The sequence below is a fragment of the Solea senegalensis genome, linkage group LG5 (assembly GCF_019176455.1).
Source record: "Solea senegalensis isolate Sse05_10M linkage group LG5, IFAPA_SoseM_1, whole genome shotgun sequence".
NCBI lineage: Eukaryota > Metazoa > Chordata > Actinopteri > Pleuronectiformes > Soleidae > Solea > Solea senegalensis.
This window is the reverse complement of record NC_058025.1, coordinates 6,700,732-6,720,788: the sequence shown is the minus strand read 5'-3', so window position 1 is coordinate 6,720,788 and position 20,057 is coordinate 6,700,732. Positions and strand designations below refer to the sequence as shown.

Below are 20,057 nucleotides of genomic sequence, written 5' to 3'. Positions count from 1 at the left end.
GTGTCAGCCTGGACAGTTTAAGTAAAACTGTTATGACCACGTGTCAAGACAATAAAAGGCAAATCTTCTCTCCCCATCGAGCGGCTGCGTGAGCCGAGTTGTGAACACGAGCGACTACATCGAAACAAAACCCTGCATATTTCATGAATAGAATAAAATTCACATGTTATTCTATGTTATGGGATAAAGTAAAAGCAGCGAAAGTAAAGAGAAGCGTCTCTTTTGAAGTATTTAAAGCATTAACTCCACAGATGGATGTTGAGCCTTGGGCTAAACAGCACATGGCTGCATTTATAAAGAGAAAAGGATCAGGTACTGCTGTTGCCTCTGGGCCAATCATAGTGTTTCTGGTGGAGAAGTAAAGATTTTTTTTCTTTCCCTGTGTTAAAGGTCCAGTGTGTAAGATAAAGCAACATCTATAGAGCTCACGTCATGCAACACAGAAATACTGAAATGTAACCGGCAGCATGTATACCAGGCAACTTCACCGGCTGTTTTCAGACAACGTAAAGACGGAATACACTAATGACAGGGGGCTACTTTACCAGAGGTGGATCACTGCCATTAAATACTCTCAAAGTGAAGATAGAGTGATGGAGTTTAATTTCACTCAACACACAATTGTTGGGTTGTTTTTACACTTTTATTTTGGTGTGTATGCATTCTTTGGAGTAGAATAAGGGATATTTTTTTATCAGAAAGTTGAAGATGTTGTAATGTCCACCCTAGTAAAAAGCACTCAGGGTTATTGTAAGGATCAGATATGTTCAGTCTGTCAGGTTCTGTGATATAATGCTCGATCTCTGTACATTTAAAGTGTGCATCGAAGCTCTCGGCAGTTCATTTTTCAGAACCTTTTCCTGCCAACATGGCAGCGTAAGAAAACCCATGGGCCCTTGAAATCTTTTGAAAGTTTGTGAATTTAAAAAAAAAAAAATGTTCAAGGCACTTGAATGTTTTGGAAAATCACCCTAAATACACATGGGGTCATTGAAAGTGCTTGAATTTTGTGCAAAAAAGAAGTTGATATTTAGGTAAATATTATATATCTTGTTTGTTACGACGCCACCTACTGTTTCATGCCTTGCATTGCTTGACGTATGTAGTCTAGGCCTACACAGCACTGTCCACTGTCTCTCTCCACCATTGACGTGAGACTCCATGATGGCGATTTGTGATGCCTGGGAAATGAAAATTCCAAGATCTCTTTCTCATCAAAGAAAATGACAAAGACTGACTTTGACCAAGATCCCAAAGAAAATCACTTGTCCAGATGCAGAGCTTGCTGCAGATCAATAAAAGTGGACGAAGCCATGGGCGATGCGGTTCTTACAATTTGCCCTCCCATCTTGAGCTGTGTCAGCACATTCGGGCCTTGAATTTGAGGGAAAATCTGGTCCTGGAAAGTCCTTGACAAGTGTTTCAAATTGATGTCAACTAAGGTGTGGGACCCCTGCCTTCTCTCCCAATCATGTACTGTAGAAGTACATTCAGCACTGATATGAATATAAAGGGCTTATTCTGTTTTATGTGTTATTTTGTTATATTCTGACCAAAATCTTACACACTGGACCTTTAAAGACACTAATAGACAATGCATTTTGGTTTGTTTTTGCAGGACAAGGACTATATTTTGATGATGTTTGATCCTGATGCTCCATCACATAGTCAACCAACACGTGCTTGCTGGAGACACTGGCTGGTCGTGGACATAAAGGTACAGTTTAACCTCTTCTATACTTTCCAACCTGGGTGAACAGGCTATGCTATTCATTAACAGCCATGCTAACGGCCCAAAAATGAATGTGGTGCTCCAGAAATGACTCACTGCCAAGAAAGGAAGTAAATAAAGAAGACATTTTTCCTGTTCACCCAGGTCGGGTTTCAGCCATGTTCCCACTGATGGCGAACAGAACTGAAGCGGATAAAAACCCACATGCAGTGTAGGTCAAAAACCAGGTAAAACCAGATTAAACAAGGTTTTTTTGACCAGTAGGAATGGGCTTTTAAATGTGTAGTAACCTCACTGAATAACAGTTTTGGTGATGGTGTCATGGACGGCTTTTTTTATCGGATTAAGAACACATTGGGTGCAAATGTATGAAGTAGTGATTTTTTTTTCAAACTTGGAAATTGTGCATTTTCATAATCTCGCCGTCTCACTTGGCATGACTTTGTGTTTACATCTGCACCGGGGCTTCTGATTGCGAGGCTGAAAAATTATGAATGGTTTTCTAAGCCTAACTTGGTGAAGAAGAGAAAAAAAAAAAAGATGCCAAGTTCAAAAAATGTTAATTTTTTTTCATATCGCGTATCTCGTGCAATAAATGCCTGTGACAAAAGTGTGGGAGTAAGTCTTTCTAAATGGCTGTGAAAGTTTGCGAGGCCCTGTCAGCAGCAATTTCCCTCCGCTGCAGAGAGCCTGGGACGTGTCAATGCAGGCGTGTGAGACTGAGATTGAGGAGAGAGCAGCATGTGAGGCGCACACACTCTCTCTCCCATAGAGCTCCAGTCCCTCAGCTCCCCCTCCAGTGGAGAGATCTTGGCAGAGTGTCCTCCCTTCATCTGTTCCCCCAGGCAGAGCAGCTCCCCCAATGATCCACACTTCTCCATATTTTACACCCCCGAAATGGGCACGGCTCCGATCCCCTTATTTCTCTTCATATTTCTCTCCTTTTTCATGCATTCGTTTGTGTGTTTTCACATTCTTGCATTCTTGCGCCAAAATGTGCGTCGAGTTGTTGATTGCCTCAAATATTTGGAGGTTCTGCAGACATTTTTATAATCCCGCAGGAACCGGGAGATCAACCCAGTAGATTAAGAGTAGTAGCACACAAAGACGCTCCGGCGATGTATCACAGTGACTGGCACATTCATTCTAAATCCAAGTGTGATGTATCTGGGATAAACGGAGATTTAAGTAACGCCACAATAGGCAGAATTCTGTGATTCAGCTCTTAAGAGACGATATACCCCAACCACACAAATCTGTTAATATATACTTTACTCCATGTCACTCACAGAAAAACAAGCAATTCCCACCTTATAAAATTGCATTAGGCATCACCTTTGCCTCTTATTTTTAAGCCCGCAAAGTCTGTCTGCCCGCGTGACCGCCTGTGAATAAACAAATGTCTTTCAAGTGCTCAGACAAACCACATTCACTCCAGCAATTCAATTGACTGTCACTTGTGTGGGTGGTGACCCGCGTCGCCCATGAAGGGACCGGCCAATGTGACGTGATGGCTCTCTGATTGTGACTGGTGGTTGGTCAGGAGGGTTAATGAGCCTTTTGAGTGATGCCAACCCATAGTGGGAGGTGTTTAATTGACCGGCGCGGCCAGGTGACATCGTACTACCGCAGTTTTTCCAAGAGTAGATGTGAATCTGTTTGATTTTGTGATTCAGTGCGGTGCAGTGTTAGGTCAGTGTACCAGTTAAAGGTCCACCGTGTGACATTTAGGAGGGTTTATTGTTGGGAAATTAAATTTGACTACCCATAAGTATGTTTGGATAAGTGTATAATCACTAGAATACGCTTTTTACATGTACTTAAAGCAAGAATCACCAACAGACAGGACAGAGGGAGCGGTAGACAGAGAGGTTGGGACAGAGTTTTGAGTGTTTACATCCTTTCGGGTACGCACGGAGTAAATAACTACTGGCATATGTTAGGCTCAAAGAAGAAGCAGTAATTCTTGAAATTGAAATGATGCACAATAAATATTAACAGTACGAGTGCATGTCTCGCTTGATTTTCGTAACAAGCTGCTGATTAAAGACGACATCCACGTTATTGTTAGTTTAAGGCACTTGAAGATGATGACACTGATGCAGATATGATGTTTTGGCCCAAATATTCAAATGCTTACTAAACAAATTGGCCCTCCGCCACATTTACTTGCTGTAATTATTCATTTGTTCTGTATGGGTTTGTTTGATCTAAGGCCACGGTTCTCAAACTCAGGTGACCTGGGGGTCTGGTCCGGAGGGGGCCAGTCATGTGGAAAAAAGCTGTCAGGGTGGATGATATCAGTTCATAACTTAATGATATTTGTGACAATATTTCACAGAATTTCAAAATAAAAGTTTTTTTTTTGTTTTTTTTTTAAATAAATCTGTAAATAAAAGACGTATAAAAATACAAAATATACACAAATAATTATTATATTATTATAAATATTATTACAAGTTGAAATTGAGTGGCGGGCCGTATGAAGTCAGTTGGGAGGGGCCACAGGTCAGCCATGCGAGGTCATTAAAAATAAACTAATACATTCTTTATTTTTCTCTACAGAAAATTCAAAGTCCTTAAGTTGAACGTAGTTGTAAAATATTTACAGTAAATTTTAAGAGGTGTTAAGAACTAATGACACATAATTGTGTTGTTCTTTATAAACAGTGTTTTCCCCATTGAATAAAAACAAATGATTTCTGGGAGCCACGGAGAAGATTTTGAGAATTTAAACTGAACCGCAGAACTGTTAAAGTTTGGAGACTGCTGTTTAAATGGTAGTTTGAGTTGAGGATTTCTTTTTTTGTTTGTTTGTTTGTTATGAAAATGAATATCCTTAAGTCAGGGGTGCTTTTATAATGTCGAATACATCTGCATTTTGATCCTCACTTGACAGACGGTGCAAGCAGCACAGCCATGTTCTTTTTCTGTAAACTACATTAATTAGTCCAAGGTCCTTGCCCCAGTTTGTGGATGTTTCCATAATGAGTGTGTATCCTTTATCCATAAACACACTTGATTCTGTGGATTCAGCCTCGAGTGAGCGAGGTCATGCTGGACAGAGCAGCGAGGAAGCTCAAGAGTTGCGCTGGAGCTTCAGCTGAGGTCTCATTAAGGAAGCAGTAGGAAGAGAACAAGGACACACTGGACTTTCCCCGTGTATCACACTGCTCACTTGCTTTGAGCTGTTTGTCGTCATGTGTATAAAAAAAAAAAAACATCTCCTCACTGCGTGTCAGCCATGTCGAAGCCCTCTTGAACTTCAGAGAGAGGACTGTGAGCGTCTCATAGTTTGTTATTGCCACAAACTGTACACACTCAGTAAATATAGCATTCATCAACATCTACTTTAGCATGTTATTAACATTTTCTGGATGGGCAGCCTATGGTTCTCAAACTGTGGTACGTGTGCCACTAGTGGTACGCGAGCTTCCTCTGGTGGTACTTGGAGGATAATCAGAAATATTGTTCCACTGTGTATACCAGGGTATGTGATGTATGCGTCAAGAAATGACACAGATAACAAAAAAAATCATGAATTAAATAATAATATTTAGAGTCACCTTATCGCTCGCTCCATCTTAATCTAATTTCACTATATCAGTTTATCTGCCTTCCGTGAAAAGTCCATAGCTGCCTTTGCTCGGCCTATTTACGCCACTGTATTTTAACGTTGGTGATCATGGTGTTTCTTCAAGAGCTTAATGTTTAACAAGAAAAATGAATGCATTTTTGGAGAGCAGAAGGGTCTGTCAAGGAAATGTCTCTGTCACTTTCTTTACCTTTGTAAGATCAAGCATTTTTCATGAAATAACGCAGTGATCACTCTGAGAGAAATCAGACATACAAAGTTGTATTTTAGAGAAAAAAACCTCTGTTGTGGCTTTTTTTCTTCTCTTTTTTGGTGTAGAGCTTTGAACAAAAGACAGAACATTTTGTTTTCAGTTTTACGGCATATTGAAGAAGTTGTTGTGGTCCTGTCTGACAAATCTGCCCCCAAAGTTTTCAGGCTGTCTGGACAAAACTGAGCAACAGATGGAGACGGATTGTTTCTCAAGCAAGGAACAGGTTTGACAGACTATAGACTTAGAGACCTACAAACGTCACTCTGCTTTCACAGAAACATCAAGAAATATGAAGGGAAAACACAATCTCAACAGAGCAAATGTTTCTTATGATTGTTATTGTTGTTATTATTACCATGAGGTTAACTTGTTATATGTGTGGTTTAAATTAATACAGTTTCCTTGCTCTGCTTAGCTATAGTGTCATTTCTTATTTTATCATTTCTACTCTCTATTTTATTTCTTTAGCTTTTTTTTAGCAGCTTTATTTAAGCATTTAATACACTTTTGAGCAGCAGGGGTTGTTGTGCTATATAAGTATATAGTATAATATAAAGTACTTGTTTGGTCGAAATGCCAGGAAAATGTCGGTAGGTGTTTCCCAAACTTTGAAATAATTAGCTTAAATGGATTTTTTCTTTGGTATATGGAACAAAAAAAAATCCCATTTAAGAGGCAGAAAAATCAGAGATCTTGTTTTATTTCTTAAAAAAAACCTCAAACTGATCAAATTGAATATTAATATAGTTGACGATTAATCGTTACAAATCTCAATTAAATACAAATATTTCAGCCCTACACAACAGTAGAGCTTTTTAGTTTCCAGCTGTTCTACATTTACACATAAAAATAATAGTGTGTTGTTGCTGTTGGGCCTGTTGCTGAGTTTTAGGCTTTGTAGGCCACAAACCGTGCAGTGTGGGTGGAGCTTAGTGGAGAGCGCAACTTACCGAGTGTGTAACGCAGTCATATTTTTTTGTGTTTACTGAATCGCACATGTTTTATTTACCTGCCTGTATCACATCACCACTTTTGACAAGCGGAAAACAATTTAATGCGGCAGTAGCGAGAGAGTGTGTGGGTATGTCGTCGTCTCCCACCAGCTGTCCACTGTCTGCTCAAACTCACATTATTAGACGCCGTATATGCATTTCCATCGCACCTGCCCGTCTCCTCGCTGACCCCCTCACGCTACACAAACAGTCATTTAAAAAAAAACATCTTCTGCAACTCTCCCTGATTTACATCAATTATGGACAATTACCAAAATAACCATCAACAGATTGTTGTCTCGCTCCCGAAGTCGAAATCCAGATTGTGAGCCCCTCCCTCTCTCACTGTGCTCTCCCAGAGTTTGAATCAATGCAGATGTTCCGCTGTGGTCTCGCGGCGGTAATTACTCTAACAAGCAAATCATTAGTATCTGAATAGAGGCAGCTTATACAAATACACAGCGCTGGGTGTTACTTTCACTTGTTCATACTTATTCTCTCATTATAGTTTTTGGTGGTTTGAAAGTCGACATGATGCAATTTGAGGTTTTGCAAAGCGGCGCTGCGGTTAATGCTCTTTTCTGCTCCGAGTGGAAGTCGAGGTATTCATTATCGCTGTGAAATCCCATTTAAGCACAGATGTACAGCCTTAGGTTTTTATGGATTTTTTTTTTTTTTTTAAATAATGTTTGAAGTTTCTCTGCTCAGGTTTTGTCTCGGGTTAAAGACTCAACCTTAAAAACTAGCACTAATAATGTGCAGAAACTTTAGAGCGGCAGTGTGTAACTTTTCATAGGTACTCTGCCTCTGTGCCCACGGGTCCTTGAAACAAACTTCAAGGCCCTTGAAAGTTTTTGTAAATCGACATGGGTCATTGAAAGTGCTTGGATTTTGTGCAAGAAATAAGTTCAGTTGATATTTAGGAGAATGTCTCCCTGTTTCCATGCTAGTGAAAAAGCACCCAGTGGTATTAGACGATATAGGACAGATTCGGTCTGTCAAGTTCTGTGATATTGACCATAGACTGTATTGTTTTTAAAAATAAACCCCAGGAAATAGATTGGAAGTAGCATGAAAGACCTGGTATACTTCCCAACGTGCCCAGTGCTCATGACGCTCAAAGAGCATGTTAGGTGCACATGGACAGTGCATGGACAAACTGAACTTCTGACCCATCTGTATTAACAGTGGTGGAGCTAGAGGGGAGGCAAGGGTGGCAGTAAATCTAATTGGCCACCCCAGTTGATTTGCATTTCACGGCACTGCACGTCTCGTCGAAAGGAGCCAGTTGCATTTTGAATCCTCCTGTACTGTAGTTGACGCTATGTACCACAAAGAGTTGTAATCCACCTTACTGGGAGAAGAAGAAGAAGAATCGCCACAGAAGAAGAAGAAGATTGAACAGCGTTGATGGACAGTGAAATCTTCGTTCGCCAGTAAGTTTTACGGTGGTTGCCTAATGACCCTACTCTAAACCCCTGAAATAGCCCTGGCCAAAAATCTAGCTCCGCCACTGAGTCTTAAGCCCCGCTCACCAAGCAGAATAAATATTCTGACAACAGAAGAAGTAGTCACCAAGGATAGTCATCCAAGCCTCGACCTGGCGACCCTCGAACCGGACTCTTCTACCCGGTGGACCGCTCGAACCAGACGTGTCCGAGGGAGCTGTAGCATCGTTCTCCTATTCTTTGGTAGGAATGTGTCCTATTCCCTCCTTCCATACTTGTACCGCCACCCGATGGTGAAGTCAGATACTACAGGACCCTGACGCGACATTGGACATGCAGTGTGACCCAGGGCCGATTCTACTGGTGGTGAAAATAACTTAGTTTGAATGGAAGTCGATGGGAAAATGAGCTTCAATTCACTAAACATTTTCCTGGGTAGTGTTTGAATGTTTTCAGTTCCTAGTTTCAGGTCTTCTTCAACAGAACATGATGTGAAATGTTGTAAAAATATCCTTCTATATGAGTGGACACCATTGTCTCATCATGGATCAGTGAATTTCCAGGTTGACACAAACTGTCAAATTGTGAATCTCGTTTGTTTTGAAACTCTTAAGACTGCGTCCATTTTTAAACACAGTATTTGGCACCGACACTAAGGAAAACTGAGCAGCCTCGGTGGAGGTTTGTCTTCTCTCGAACTAGGGTTCTTATGTGTTATTATTGTATATAATGCTAGTTGTCATGCAGACAAGCTACATTAACTATATTTTTAACAAGGAAAAAAATATTGATCGACCTCAGTGAGCTGCACCCTCAGCGTCTCAGTCAACGGTCTTTTTTTTTTTCTTCCCTTCATTTCAACACTCACTTCAATAAGGCCTGTGGACTGAAATCTATCACGTGTTTGTTAACTTTCTCTCCACTTGGACGACTCGGTACACAGCATGCTGTGGTTATTGTTATGGTGCGTGAGGGATTATGCATGTTTTAACATCCAGCTCGGCTGTAGCAGCTCCCGACGGAGGACAGAGCCTGTGTTCTGCTGCTGGTCAGGCGAAAAAACCAAACAGTGAGGTATTGTGAGTGTATCAGACCAGCTGGCCGTGTGTTTGTGGATTCTGTGGCCTGCAGAGATCATCTGCTCCACACCTCAACATGTCCTTTAACTGTAATCTATTAGGCGTGGAACCCGTTGTATTGTTTCATTCAGTATTTAGCTTTCAAAAGAATAAAAAACACATTTATCACATTTATTTGTGTTTTTGTCACAATCCCAGATCCCCTTGCATTTGTACAGCTTTAAAGAAATACTCCGTGCCTCTCCACGCACAGTTTGGTCACGCTATAGCGTGAACACTAGGTGGCGATATGCTCCGTTTTACCTTGTTTGTATTAGGTGTTTTTCTGGTTTACCTATTATGTCATAGAACCTAACAAGATGAGCTAGCGGCTTGCTGTATGATGTCGAGCGCTACGTCCATGGACTTTAAAATACACTGTAAAACCTAACTTAGTAAAAGTACGTTTAAATACGTCGTTTAAATTGAATTGTGAGCCGGAGCTAATCCCAGCTGACAGTCCGTCACAGGGTGTACATATAGAGACAAACTACCATTCAGTCTCACACTCACACATACAGGCAATTTAGAGTGTGGGAGGAAACCAGAGACCTTCTTGCTGTGAGGCAGCAATGCCAGCCACAACTCTGCCGTGTGGCCCATCAGCAATTTTCTCATGGTTAAGGTTTTCTAAAACAGTTTGAGTTGAACAAATTTATCAGGTTTTACAGTTTAGAAATCTGAATTCATAAATTCAGTCTCCTATTCAGTCCAAAAATCAACTAGTATAGATTTAGCCATGTTTTTTTTCCTGCTGTCTTTCCCAAGTCTGTTAGTTGGTCTGCTTTTGGAAAAATGTATTATAAAGGTCAGGTTTTAGTCAGACTAACACCAGGATTTGAATTAACCCTGAACAGGAAACAAGTTCCCCTGAACGCCTGCATTGAGCTATTGAGAGGGAGGCCAGTCTGAAACATCGTTCATTTTTGTGTCACAGCCAGGTTACAGACTTTAATTTCAGGTACAATGAGGTTCCTGAAATAAATAACCTACTAACAGTAAACGGTATCCATATGTGTTTATTTGAGCATTTGGCAATAAACCGAACTTACATTTTAATGTTTGAACTTCTCTTCTCTTGCTTGTTGTGATTCTAATGATTCAGTCCACTGAAAACAACTGCTTTACTCGGTCACTCGGCACTAGTTTGAATGTCTGTGTCGCGTATAAAACCACGTCGCGGCGGTTTCATGAAGCAGTGTTGTGACACCTCCGCCCTCACTGAGGAGGTACTATAGTGATGGAAAACGATACCAAACTGAGTCGAGCCGAGCCGAGCCGTGCTGGAACCGTATCATGGAAAAGCACCAATTAGTCTGACTACGGCCTTAGCTGGATTAAACTGTGGGTCAAAGTCAGTGTTGTGATGTGGTTCTTTAAATAGCTTTAGTTTTATTGTTAAGAATGTGACTGTATCTATTAACACGAGTGAGAACGTCCGAAATGTTCTTTTTTTTTTTTTACCTGTGACTTTGTTTTAGCAAAAATACTGGTCCACTATTGCAAATAAACATACATCATTGCATTGTTCTTTATCCCGTAATTATCCCTTCTGTGGCGTGTGATTTGAAGCGTTTCCTTTTTTTGACAGACAGCTGCCCCCATATGGAAGCCAAAAAAACAATTTCCCAAAGGCCAGATGAACCATAGCTATCTTCTCTGCGAGAACAAAGAGCCATTGGTATTATTCATAATTAAACTCTTATTGTGTACTCTCCTGAATATTTCCATTCTTCTGCCTCTCTCTCTCTCTCTCTCTCCTGCTCACTCTCTTTTCCCCTCTCGCTACTTTGCACCTCGTGCTGGGAACATCTGTCTGGCGTCAGAGTGGAGCCTGGCTCTGCAGATTGGAGCAGGTAGAGGAGCACATTGCAGCCCAGCTAATGATGAGAGTGTCTGCCCTCTCTCTCTTGGAGGAGACGCAAGCTGCTGCTTCACGCTCGCTCACTCCACTCGTACGCCCAGGGAAACAGATTTCCAAACATATGCAGTATGTTTTTAATCCAGTTGAGCACTTCATTTCCCAGCAAACACAAATAACCTTACGGGACATCCATATCTTATGACAAGGGGGTGGGCGCAAAGGAATTGAACAATTTTTTCCTTTTTAATGTGATTTTTTTTTTTTTTCCTTTTCCCCTCCTAAGTTGCTAAACATGCTCATAACCCAGGTTAACAGTTTGTTTGTTTATGGTTTCCCAAACTTTTGCACACACACACACACACACACACACAGACAAGTGAAAAACTTTAGCATCAAAAAAAAAAGAAGCCACATTGTGCACCTGTTGTTGTCCTTTGTTTAAACGTGAACTGACATAAACGTTCTTTGTGTTAAGTGCTTTAAAAAATTGGAACAGATTGTTTTCAGTAATTATTTTCCTCATGATTTGAAATGGATACAACTGAATTAGACAAATCATTAATATAAATAAATCAAAATGCAACAGGGCGGATACCAGGATTTATCTCATTGCCTATATCAGGGGTGTCAAACTTGCAGTCTTTCAACTGGAAGGTTGCGGGTTCAATTCCTGGCTCTGCTAGCCTATAAGGAGCTCATCAAGACTAGAAAAGCTCTATATAAATACAGGCCATTACCAACTCTTCTTCTTCTGATTTTATTTGGTAGTAACGAGTAACAAAGATAGGTAAGGGAATTTTGTGGAGTAAAAGTGAAAGTTGCTAGACAAAGTACTTTGTTACATTACAACACTGATCTTATGAACAGTAATAACAAAAAAACTAAATAACAAAATAAATAAATAAAAAAAAAATAAAAATAAAAAAAATAAAATAAATAAAAAAAAGTTTTCACTTTTTAAGACAAACCGTTAATGTTCTATTTTGCAGCTTGAATGTGTTTCTGGCGTTTGCATGTGCAGGTCATTCATCTTTTTTTGATTACAACCATAAAACCTCCCCTGGTACGAGTCAACAATAGTCCTAAACATGGAAGCCCAGCTGGAGGTGCTTAACATTTTCGAGCGGCGCTCATCCTGCTGTCAGCTACAGCCAGACAAATGTCAGAGGTGCTTCTACATGGAGTTCAGCTTTTTAGAGGTCACTCCCTCACTGAAGCTCGTCTGACTCTCCTCACAGTCTTTGTCAGTGTGGCCCCTTTTTTATTGTGGGTACATGTGTGAGAGATCTTGTAACGCTCTTATTTTTAAATGCATCTTAGTGATAACAACAGTAACATTATTGGTAATAATTAGGATTAGTTTATATTATTTTTGCACACACAACAATGTAACCCATCCCTTTTGCACGACGCACAAGCAGTGTCTTGTCAATGTGTTTTGAGGTTGTATTTTCTCACGTTTCATTTCCTCACAAGGAGAAACAGAAATTCTTCTCAGCCTCTTGAGCATCAACAAGAATTCAAAACCGTTGCCGTTTTCGCTATTCTACATATGTAGAGACGGCGAGTGCAAAGGATCATGGGTACACGCGGGACAACTGTCTCCATCGTCCTCACGTCTCTCCACAGATCAGCTGCAACCACAAAAGCGCTTTTTATGCTTGGAACGACCTGTCGTTTGATATAGTCACGGGTTACTCTGTTTACTTATCTTATTTTATCTCATCTTATCTTATCTTATTAACAAACTGGCTCTTCTTCAGTGTGGGCTGCTGCTGCTCTCACTGTTCTCTGCCACCTAAAGGGAGAATTACATAAGAATCCTCCGCTCAATTGTCAGCTCCATCCCCCGTTCACACACACACACACACACACACACACACACACACACACACACACACACACACACACACACACACTGATACATGCTATTTTGTAGCTGATAACCTACCAAGCCTCTTGCCATCTCTATAACAACTGACCTCCCCGCTCTGGTTGCCGTGGTGAGATGATTGAGGAGGTTGCACTGCGTGAAGAACATGAGCCGTTATGGTAAACGCAGCTTGGACAGCGAGGGAATAATCCATAGAATATTTTTTTATTCTACGCCACAGTTTTATCTTAAATCTACTCCATTTTTTTATTCACTTTTTAAGAAAGTTCTGTGTTTCTGTGCCTCTCGTTTCTACCTATTTTTTCTTTCTTTTTTTAAAAAAATGTCCTGGATTAAATTACCATCACTCTGTAAGCAAAGAAGGACAACCTGGAAAGCCCTCTTTAATCCAGGCTGTCACACTGTAGCCTAGTAGAGAGAGAGAGAGAAGAAAAAAAGGGAGCATTTTGGATCGTGTCCATGTAAATGCAGTTTAAAAAACCAGCAGCAATGCACACATGAAGGCGCTTCTTTTAATATGTGCCCCCTTTCTTCACACCCACGACCATTGTGTATAAAATCCTGTTTTTCCTGAAAAGATTTCTAGTCGCAGCCGCAGACAATGTTCCCCCACACAAGCTGTCGTCTTTGTCATGCCCCCCCTCCTTCCCTTCCCTTCCTTCCCCGCCACTCCACTTCAGTCAGTAAAGCAGGATCTCTGGCAGTCGGCCCCATGTGCGAATTTGTGTTTCAGGGTACAGGTGGAGGGGAGGGTGGAGGGTTGTTGGAGTCTGCCTACCTGTTCCCCTGGTCAACCTTGACAGACATGGAAAAAAAAAACAAAAAAAAATAAAAACGTCAAACTTGGAAACCAGAAGGAGTGGAGAAAAAAAAAAAAAGGGGGCGGGTAAATGAACAAATGTCAAGGTTAGTGGGGGGTTGCTGTGGAAAACGCTTCCTCATAGGGGAGCCTCCTGATAGGGTTCGGCAAAGGGGAGTGAGGCATGCTGATAAAAACAACTCACTAACAATTATGCTCACCTAAAATAGCCCTTATTTAAGTATATAGCATGCTTGCCAGTTAATTGTACACAAAAACAAAGACTTCACAAAGGGCCTCCCGTAGCCAACGTATTTGCCTGTATTTTGGCACGATAATTAAGTGTGACAGCTCTGAATGCAAAGTTGGCAGATATTATAGTGGCCTGTCTAACTCCACATACTGATTATGAATGTTTGTATTCCAAAAAGTTATGCTAAACTATAAGATTAGACGGCGACGGCGCGTAGTGTACGGGATACGGGGCTTGATGGACAAACAGCGCGAACTGGCGTGACAGCTGGGATTGTGAATAGCAGCAGTAATGTGCTCGCTCGACAGTGAAGCGGGAATCTGTCAGGAAAATACAAATATCAAGGAGGAGGTTTTGACGAATATCTGTCGGTACCGATGGAAATCTTGTTTTCACGAATACATTTGAGTGCGGTTTCAAGCATTTGTGCCTCATGGCGAGGTAAGGGCACTGTTTTTAAAAGACATTTTTATGCATTTCTTTTAAAACTTTTACATTTTGAGCAGCACACGCCATCAACTCTGATAATGACCCCCAAAAATTGTCATTTTGTAGAAACTTTGTGTGTTGGCATTACTAAATATCTGCACAAGTGTTTTTCAGGGCTCCCACAGGTCCTTGATATCCTTGAAGTTTGTGAAAGGTCCTTAAAAAAAGCATGTGAGTCGTTGAAAGTGCTTGAATTTTGTGCAAGAAAAGAAGTGAAGTTTATATTTATAGGTGTCTCCCTTCCTTGTTACAACACCAGCTGTCAACAGATTAGATTAGATTAGATTTTATTAATCCCACCCTTGGGAAATTTACATGTTGCAACAGTTAACGCACAGAGAATAGAAATACAACATAATCGAATAGAAATAGAACCAAAAAATATGAATAAATTAGAACTAAAATTGTCGTACAGATGAAGTGCAGATTTATGGGTCATAGAGTAATTAGCTACTCCAAATCTTTCATACCCTCAGCTGTACAACAACTACATTTGGTCAGTCAATTTGACTAATTCTACAAATTTTTACTAATTTTAGTAATCTTTGGGGTCAATTTTACTCATTTTATTAACTTTATATATTAATTTTTCTTTCCTTTGTCCCTGTCACTGTAAGTTTGCATTGTGTATGTAACCTACTGCTCGTTATCTACATGTTTTGTGTTTGCGTTACTGTATACATTTTTTATATCTTAGGTTTTTATTTTCTTTCTTTTTTAAATCCACCAAAACACCAAGTGAGATTCCTTGTCTAAATGTACAAAAAAACCCGATTTTTTGATTCTGATCCATGTCCTGCAGTGCTTGATGTACGTAGACTAGGCCTACACAGAACAGATACTCCACCGTTGACGTGAGATTCCGTGCAGAACAATGAGTAACGTAAAGCAAGAGAGACCAAATGACAATGTGATAAATTCCAAGATCTCTGTCTCACCAAAAAAAAAAAAAAGACTGACTTTGACCAAGATCCCAAGGACAATCATTTGCCCAGATGCAGAGCGTGGACAAGCAAATCAATAAAAGTGGACGCCATGGGAGAAGCAGCTCCAACAAGTTGCCCTCCCATCTTAAGCTGTGTCAGCACATTCGGTACTTACATTTAAGGAGGATTGGTCCTGGAAAGTCCTTGAAAAGTCCTTGAATTTGATGTCAACGAGGTGGGGGATTAATGGCTGAGGGAGCATGTGTGTGTATACAGCAGCACCGCGGGGGTGGGCGGGTACAAGAAGAAGTGTTCAAACTGCTGAGTAACCGTGTTTTTTTTTTTGGGTTTGTTACCTCCACAAATTGTCGGCTGGTCTGTGGCAAACACGGTTTCAGTTTATACCTAGGATACTTAATAATAATGTTCGGGGAATTGGTCCTGGAAAGTCCTTGAAAATTCCTTGAATTTGATGTCAACCAAAGTGTGGGAACCCTGTGTTCGCTTATTGCACTAAATAAATATATAATTGAGTTAATACTTTTGAGGGGGGGTGCCCATTTTACACGGGTCCCCCTGCCCCTTAAAGTGTCTCTGCACACCACTGCCCCCAATAATCTGAGGAGAGGATGCTCTTGACAAAATGACAAAGAAAACACTTGTCCGTGCAGTTTGTTCAGTCCAATTCTGTCCACGCCGTGCTCCACTTAAATAATCTCCCTGTGAACTGTTGTCCAGATTTGTTCAACACGCTCTTATTGATATGCTGTCGGACCAACAGCCGTGAAATGTGCTAAGACCTCTGATCTGTGCTATTGACCATTATCATAGCCGAGAGGTTTGTTACAATGTGGTATTTTTATGCTACAGTCGGTGTGAAACCTGTTTACATTCCAGGGTGCCCGTATAGTTCACTCCTCTCAGCCGCTCCGTCGGATTCCAAAGCACTGTATAGATTTCTTTCAGCTGATGAAATTAAAAAGACAGCAGTGTGTGTGTGGTGTGCCCCGCAGCAACGTGATTTGCCTGCGAGTTCACGATACGAGTTGAGAGGGGAGTTCCTTTGGGGGGGATTAAATAGCTCCCTCTCTTCCTTCCCTCCTCCCCTGCCCTCCATACTTGCAGAACATAAACAGCTCGCAGGGCTGTGCAGTACTTGTACAGCATGTTTGCCACAGCGCTGCTCTCAGGTAACAATAAGCCGGGGTCAAAGGTTAAGAGGGATTGTGGAGCTCGGATTCTTCTGTGTTCCTCTGGCAAACACTGTGAACACTGAGCTCAGGAAACAGTGCCCATAGGATCACTGGGAGATAGAGAGACACAGACAGACAGAGAGAGAGAGAGAGAGAGAGAGAGAGCTGGCTTGGTGGAGAGAAGGTATCAAAAGGAAGAGGCCAGTTTTATTTAAATATATACTATATTCAAATATATGATTTAAATGTAAAAATGTACTTATAACCTCAGTCTTTGATGCATCTACAGGGTGAAGTCATGTTAAACCTGTGTTAGGTAAGGTTTTATAAGTTTAATACATGTATATTTTTACGGTACAGTGAGTGAAATTCATGCCTCAGCTGGATCACTCACCTCACTCTTCCTTTCCGAGTGTGTCGTTGAACCGTTGTAGCCTTCAGTTAGCATCAAAAAGTGCACTGTACTCAAAACATGGTGGTCTAAAAATGGTCACTTCCATAGAGCTGACCTGACTCCTGGTATAAATAAAATTATTCTATCTTCAATTTCTGCCAAATGAAAACAACTTAACCTCATTAAAAAAGATTTGTTCACAGAATCGTTCAGTACTTCCTGCACGGCCGGAGCTCAGACTCCGTCTGACGCGGTCATGCGGCTGAACGGGTTGTCATTTGGCTCCAATCGGCGGCTTTCAGCAGTGCTGTGCCTAAATACACCAGACTTCTCTGTTAAATATTGAGATTTCCTTGCTAAATGTTGGAAATGAGCGCATGTTTTCAGGATCTTTGCGTCTTTTGAACTGATCCACAGTCCAGCATTGCTCAGGAATTGACGGCGCGACCTGTTCTCCTCTCATGACCCAGCACAGCGAGCATCCACACCACTTCAGACACCGTTGTTCATCTTCTTTCTAGCTCCACTTGATGTTCCAGCCCCTCTTCCTCCACCTAATTTGTATTTGCATTGTATCAGACCAAAAGATCGTGTCGTCTGACCTCTGAACTTTATACTAATCACTGGTCATGGTGTGTTTAATTATTTAAAAGTAAAAGTACGTAATGTCACAAAATAAAAACACTCAATTACATCATGTTAGAGCAGACTTTACTTTAAGTGTGAAATTACATAAAATTAATATTGCATTTGCTGATATAAGCAACTTCATATACTGTTGAACTAACAAGCTGTTGTATAGATGCTTAGTATCAACACATTAAAACAGGTGACTGCTGATACTGATGTTTTATATAATGATATAATAGAACCATCTGTGCCTAATACTTAGACTGTGTGGTTTAAACTCGGACGGCAGGGTTAGATTTAACTAAGTCTTTCTCTGATTCCTGCCTCCATCACCTTCTTTGACTGGGAAGCAGATTATCCATTTAATCTCTTGAATCAGACTACAACATACAAACCTCTGTCCCGATCAGCTCTATCGCAGCCACGTTTTCTAATGATTCCATCTAACCACATATTCGGCTACCGCTGGTGCACACTCTCCGGCTGTGGATGTGTGTGTGAAAATGTGAAAACCCTTAGTGCCCTGTTAAAATGAAATCCAGACCAACGGTTGCTCCAAATGGAATGTGAAAATATGTAGATTTTTTGAAACGCGGCTTTTTAAAAAATCCCCTCAGTCCCACAAATGCATTCGCAGCGAGGCCGGCTGTTTCATAACACGAATTAGGTTACTGTACATTTTTGCACAGTATATATGCCCCCAGCCCCCCCAAAAGTAGGAATTAATAATGAAGATGCTTTTTGGCCTGAAATTGCTATTCAAACAATTATGTACTTAGTTTCTTCCAACAAATGCATTCCACATTATTGTTTTTGCCTCGTAGCAAAGCACCCAAAAGACTAAAACCTTTCATTCCAGCAAAGGCCGCTATTGGTCACCGTCAATAAAAGCATAAAAGCATTTATTTCCCACGTTTGTCAAATTAACAGCGTACTCCATCTCCCATAGGACTTGTAAGGTTCATTAACCTTTCTGTGAAGTGGGACAGGTTTCCAGCAGTTACTGTAACCTCTGTCTCGCTGCTGCCTCAATTATAATAGAAGAATTAAACACGCGGTGATTCAAAACAGTAATGCCGCCTCTTAAATCCCTTTGTACCGGCTCTCTGTTGTTAATGACTAAAGACACTGAATGAACCGTGGCGTTATCAACACATGAAACAAATCAAACGGCTTCTCTTAGTTAACGGCAGATTTTTTATCAGTACGCCGTTTTGGTCGGTGGCCAGAATTGACTGTTTTGTCTTTTGGATTATATTTAAAAATAGGACCGTGTTGGGTTAATTGTACATGAAACCGTCTCTTGTATTTTTAGCCTGATCTGAAGCTAGTCATTAATTTGTTAATTATAGTCAAATTCAGGGATTTCAGGACCCTAACTTCCCCCAAAGTCAAAAGAACCAGCTGACCTTGGACTAATTAGACGGTCAATTACACGCCTGTTGATCGCTTTTAATTCCTTAATTTAATAATTAGATTAATTGCGTGGGTAAAGAGTTCGTTCTCTTGTCCACCTACTCCTCCTTCGTCCTCTCACTTCTCCTCCTCCTCCTCCTCGTCAGCGCTCCAGCCTTCAACGTCTGAGTACTCATTTAGTTCGTGTCACTGTTCACACCTCAAAAAACTATTTTAATTCTCTGCCTTTGACTGTTTAATAAGCTTAATCTTCTCCTCTCCCACCCCCGTATATACATATATCCCCCCCCTCCCATCCACGCACGTGTTAATCAAAATCAAAACCAGCACAGGCACACTGCTCTTTTATCACCCATCCTTTTACTGTCGCCATGGAGGCCTCGTCTACCCGTGCTACTTGTAGTCTGGGATTTTCCAGTGCCACCCCCGACAGTGGGAAGCCCTATATGGGGACATGTCAGTGCCTCGTTTGCCTGCGCTGATGAAGCTGGGGGTGTGTCGAGTGGGCAGCAGCCTTGTTCAGGTTCCAGGATTCCCTTCAAATGAGTCAGCCAGCCCCCACTCAAACCGACTGTTACCTTGGGAACTCTCAGGCTAGGGCTTCCCTCCGCTAAAGTACAGTCTCATCAGCACACAGTGGCTGTATGGGAAGCAGCAGCAGGCAGGTTGAGGGGAAATTAGCGCGCTAATGCGCTCTCACTTTGCCCCGTGCGCTGCCCTGTTAGGCCCAATCTGCTCGGTGAGAACGGGGTGACCAAACCGCCGGCACGGCCACTTGGTTCAGATGAGTCTGTAATGTATGCAAATTAGGGCGGAATAGACGGGTTTCGATAATGAGCTTCTTAAGTCAGTGGTTTGAGTAATGTGGTTTTGGTTTCTTGCTAATGAGCAGGACTGTGGGAGGGAAGGTTTGGTACATCACGGTGTGTCGGGCGAAGTCGGTGACGGCTGGACTTCACTTAATAACTGGACTGTTTATATATTTCCATCTCAGTTCATTACCAAAGCCAAATGGGTTTCTTTACTAAAGCCATTAGTCCAGCAGGCCATTGTTAAGTGGG

The 20,057-nt window shown here is 41.3% G+C and overlaps 1 protein-coding gene across 1 annotated transcript in view; it reads left to right on the top strand.

Moving 5' to 3' along the window:
* The window catches only part of LOC122770058 (phosphatidylethanolamine-binding protein 4), a 74,767-nt gene that overhangs the window by 32,612 nt on the left and 22,098 nt on the right, over nucleotides 1-20,057 (top strand). The window contains exon 4 of the mRNA XM_044027022.1: nucleotides 1,619-1,717. Within this exon, the coding sequence (XP_043882957.1) occupies nucleotides 1,619-1,717 (99 nt within the window). The remainder of the gene's footprint in view (nucleotides 1-1,618; nucleotides 1,718-20,057) is intronic.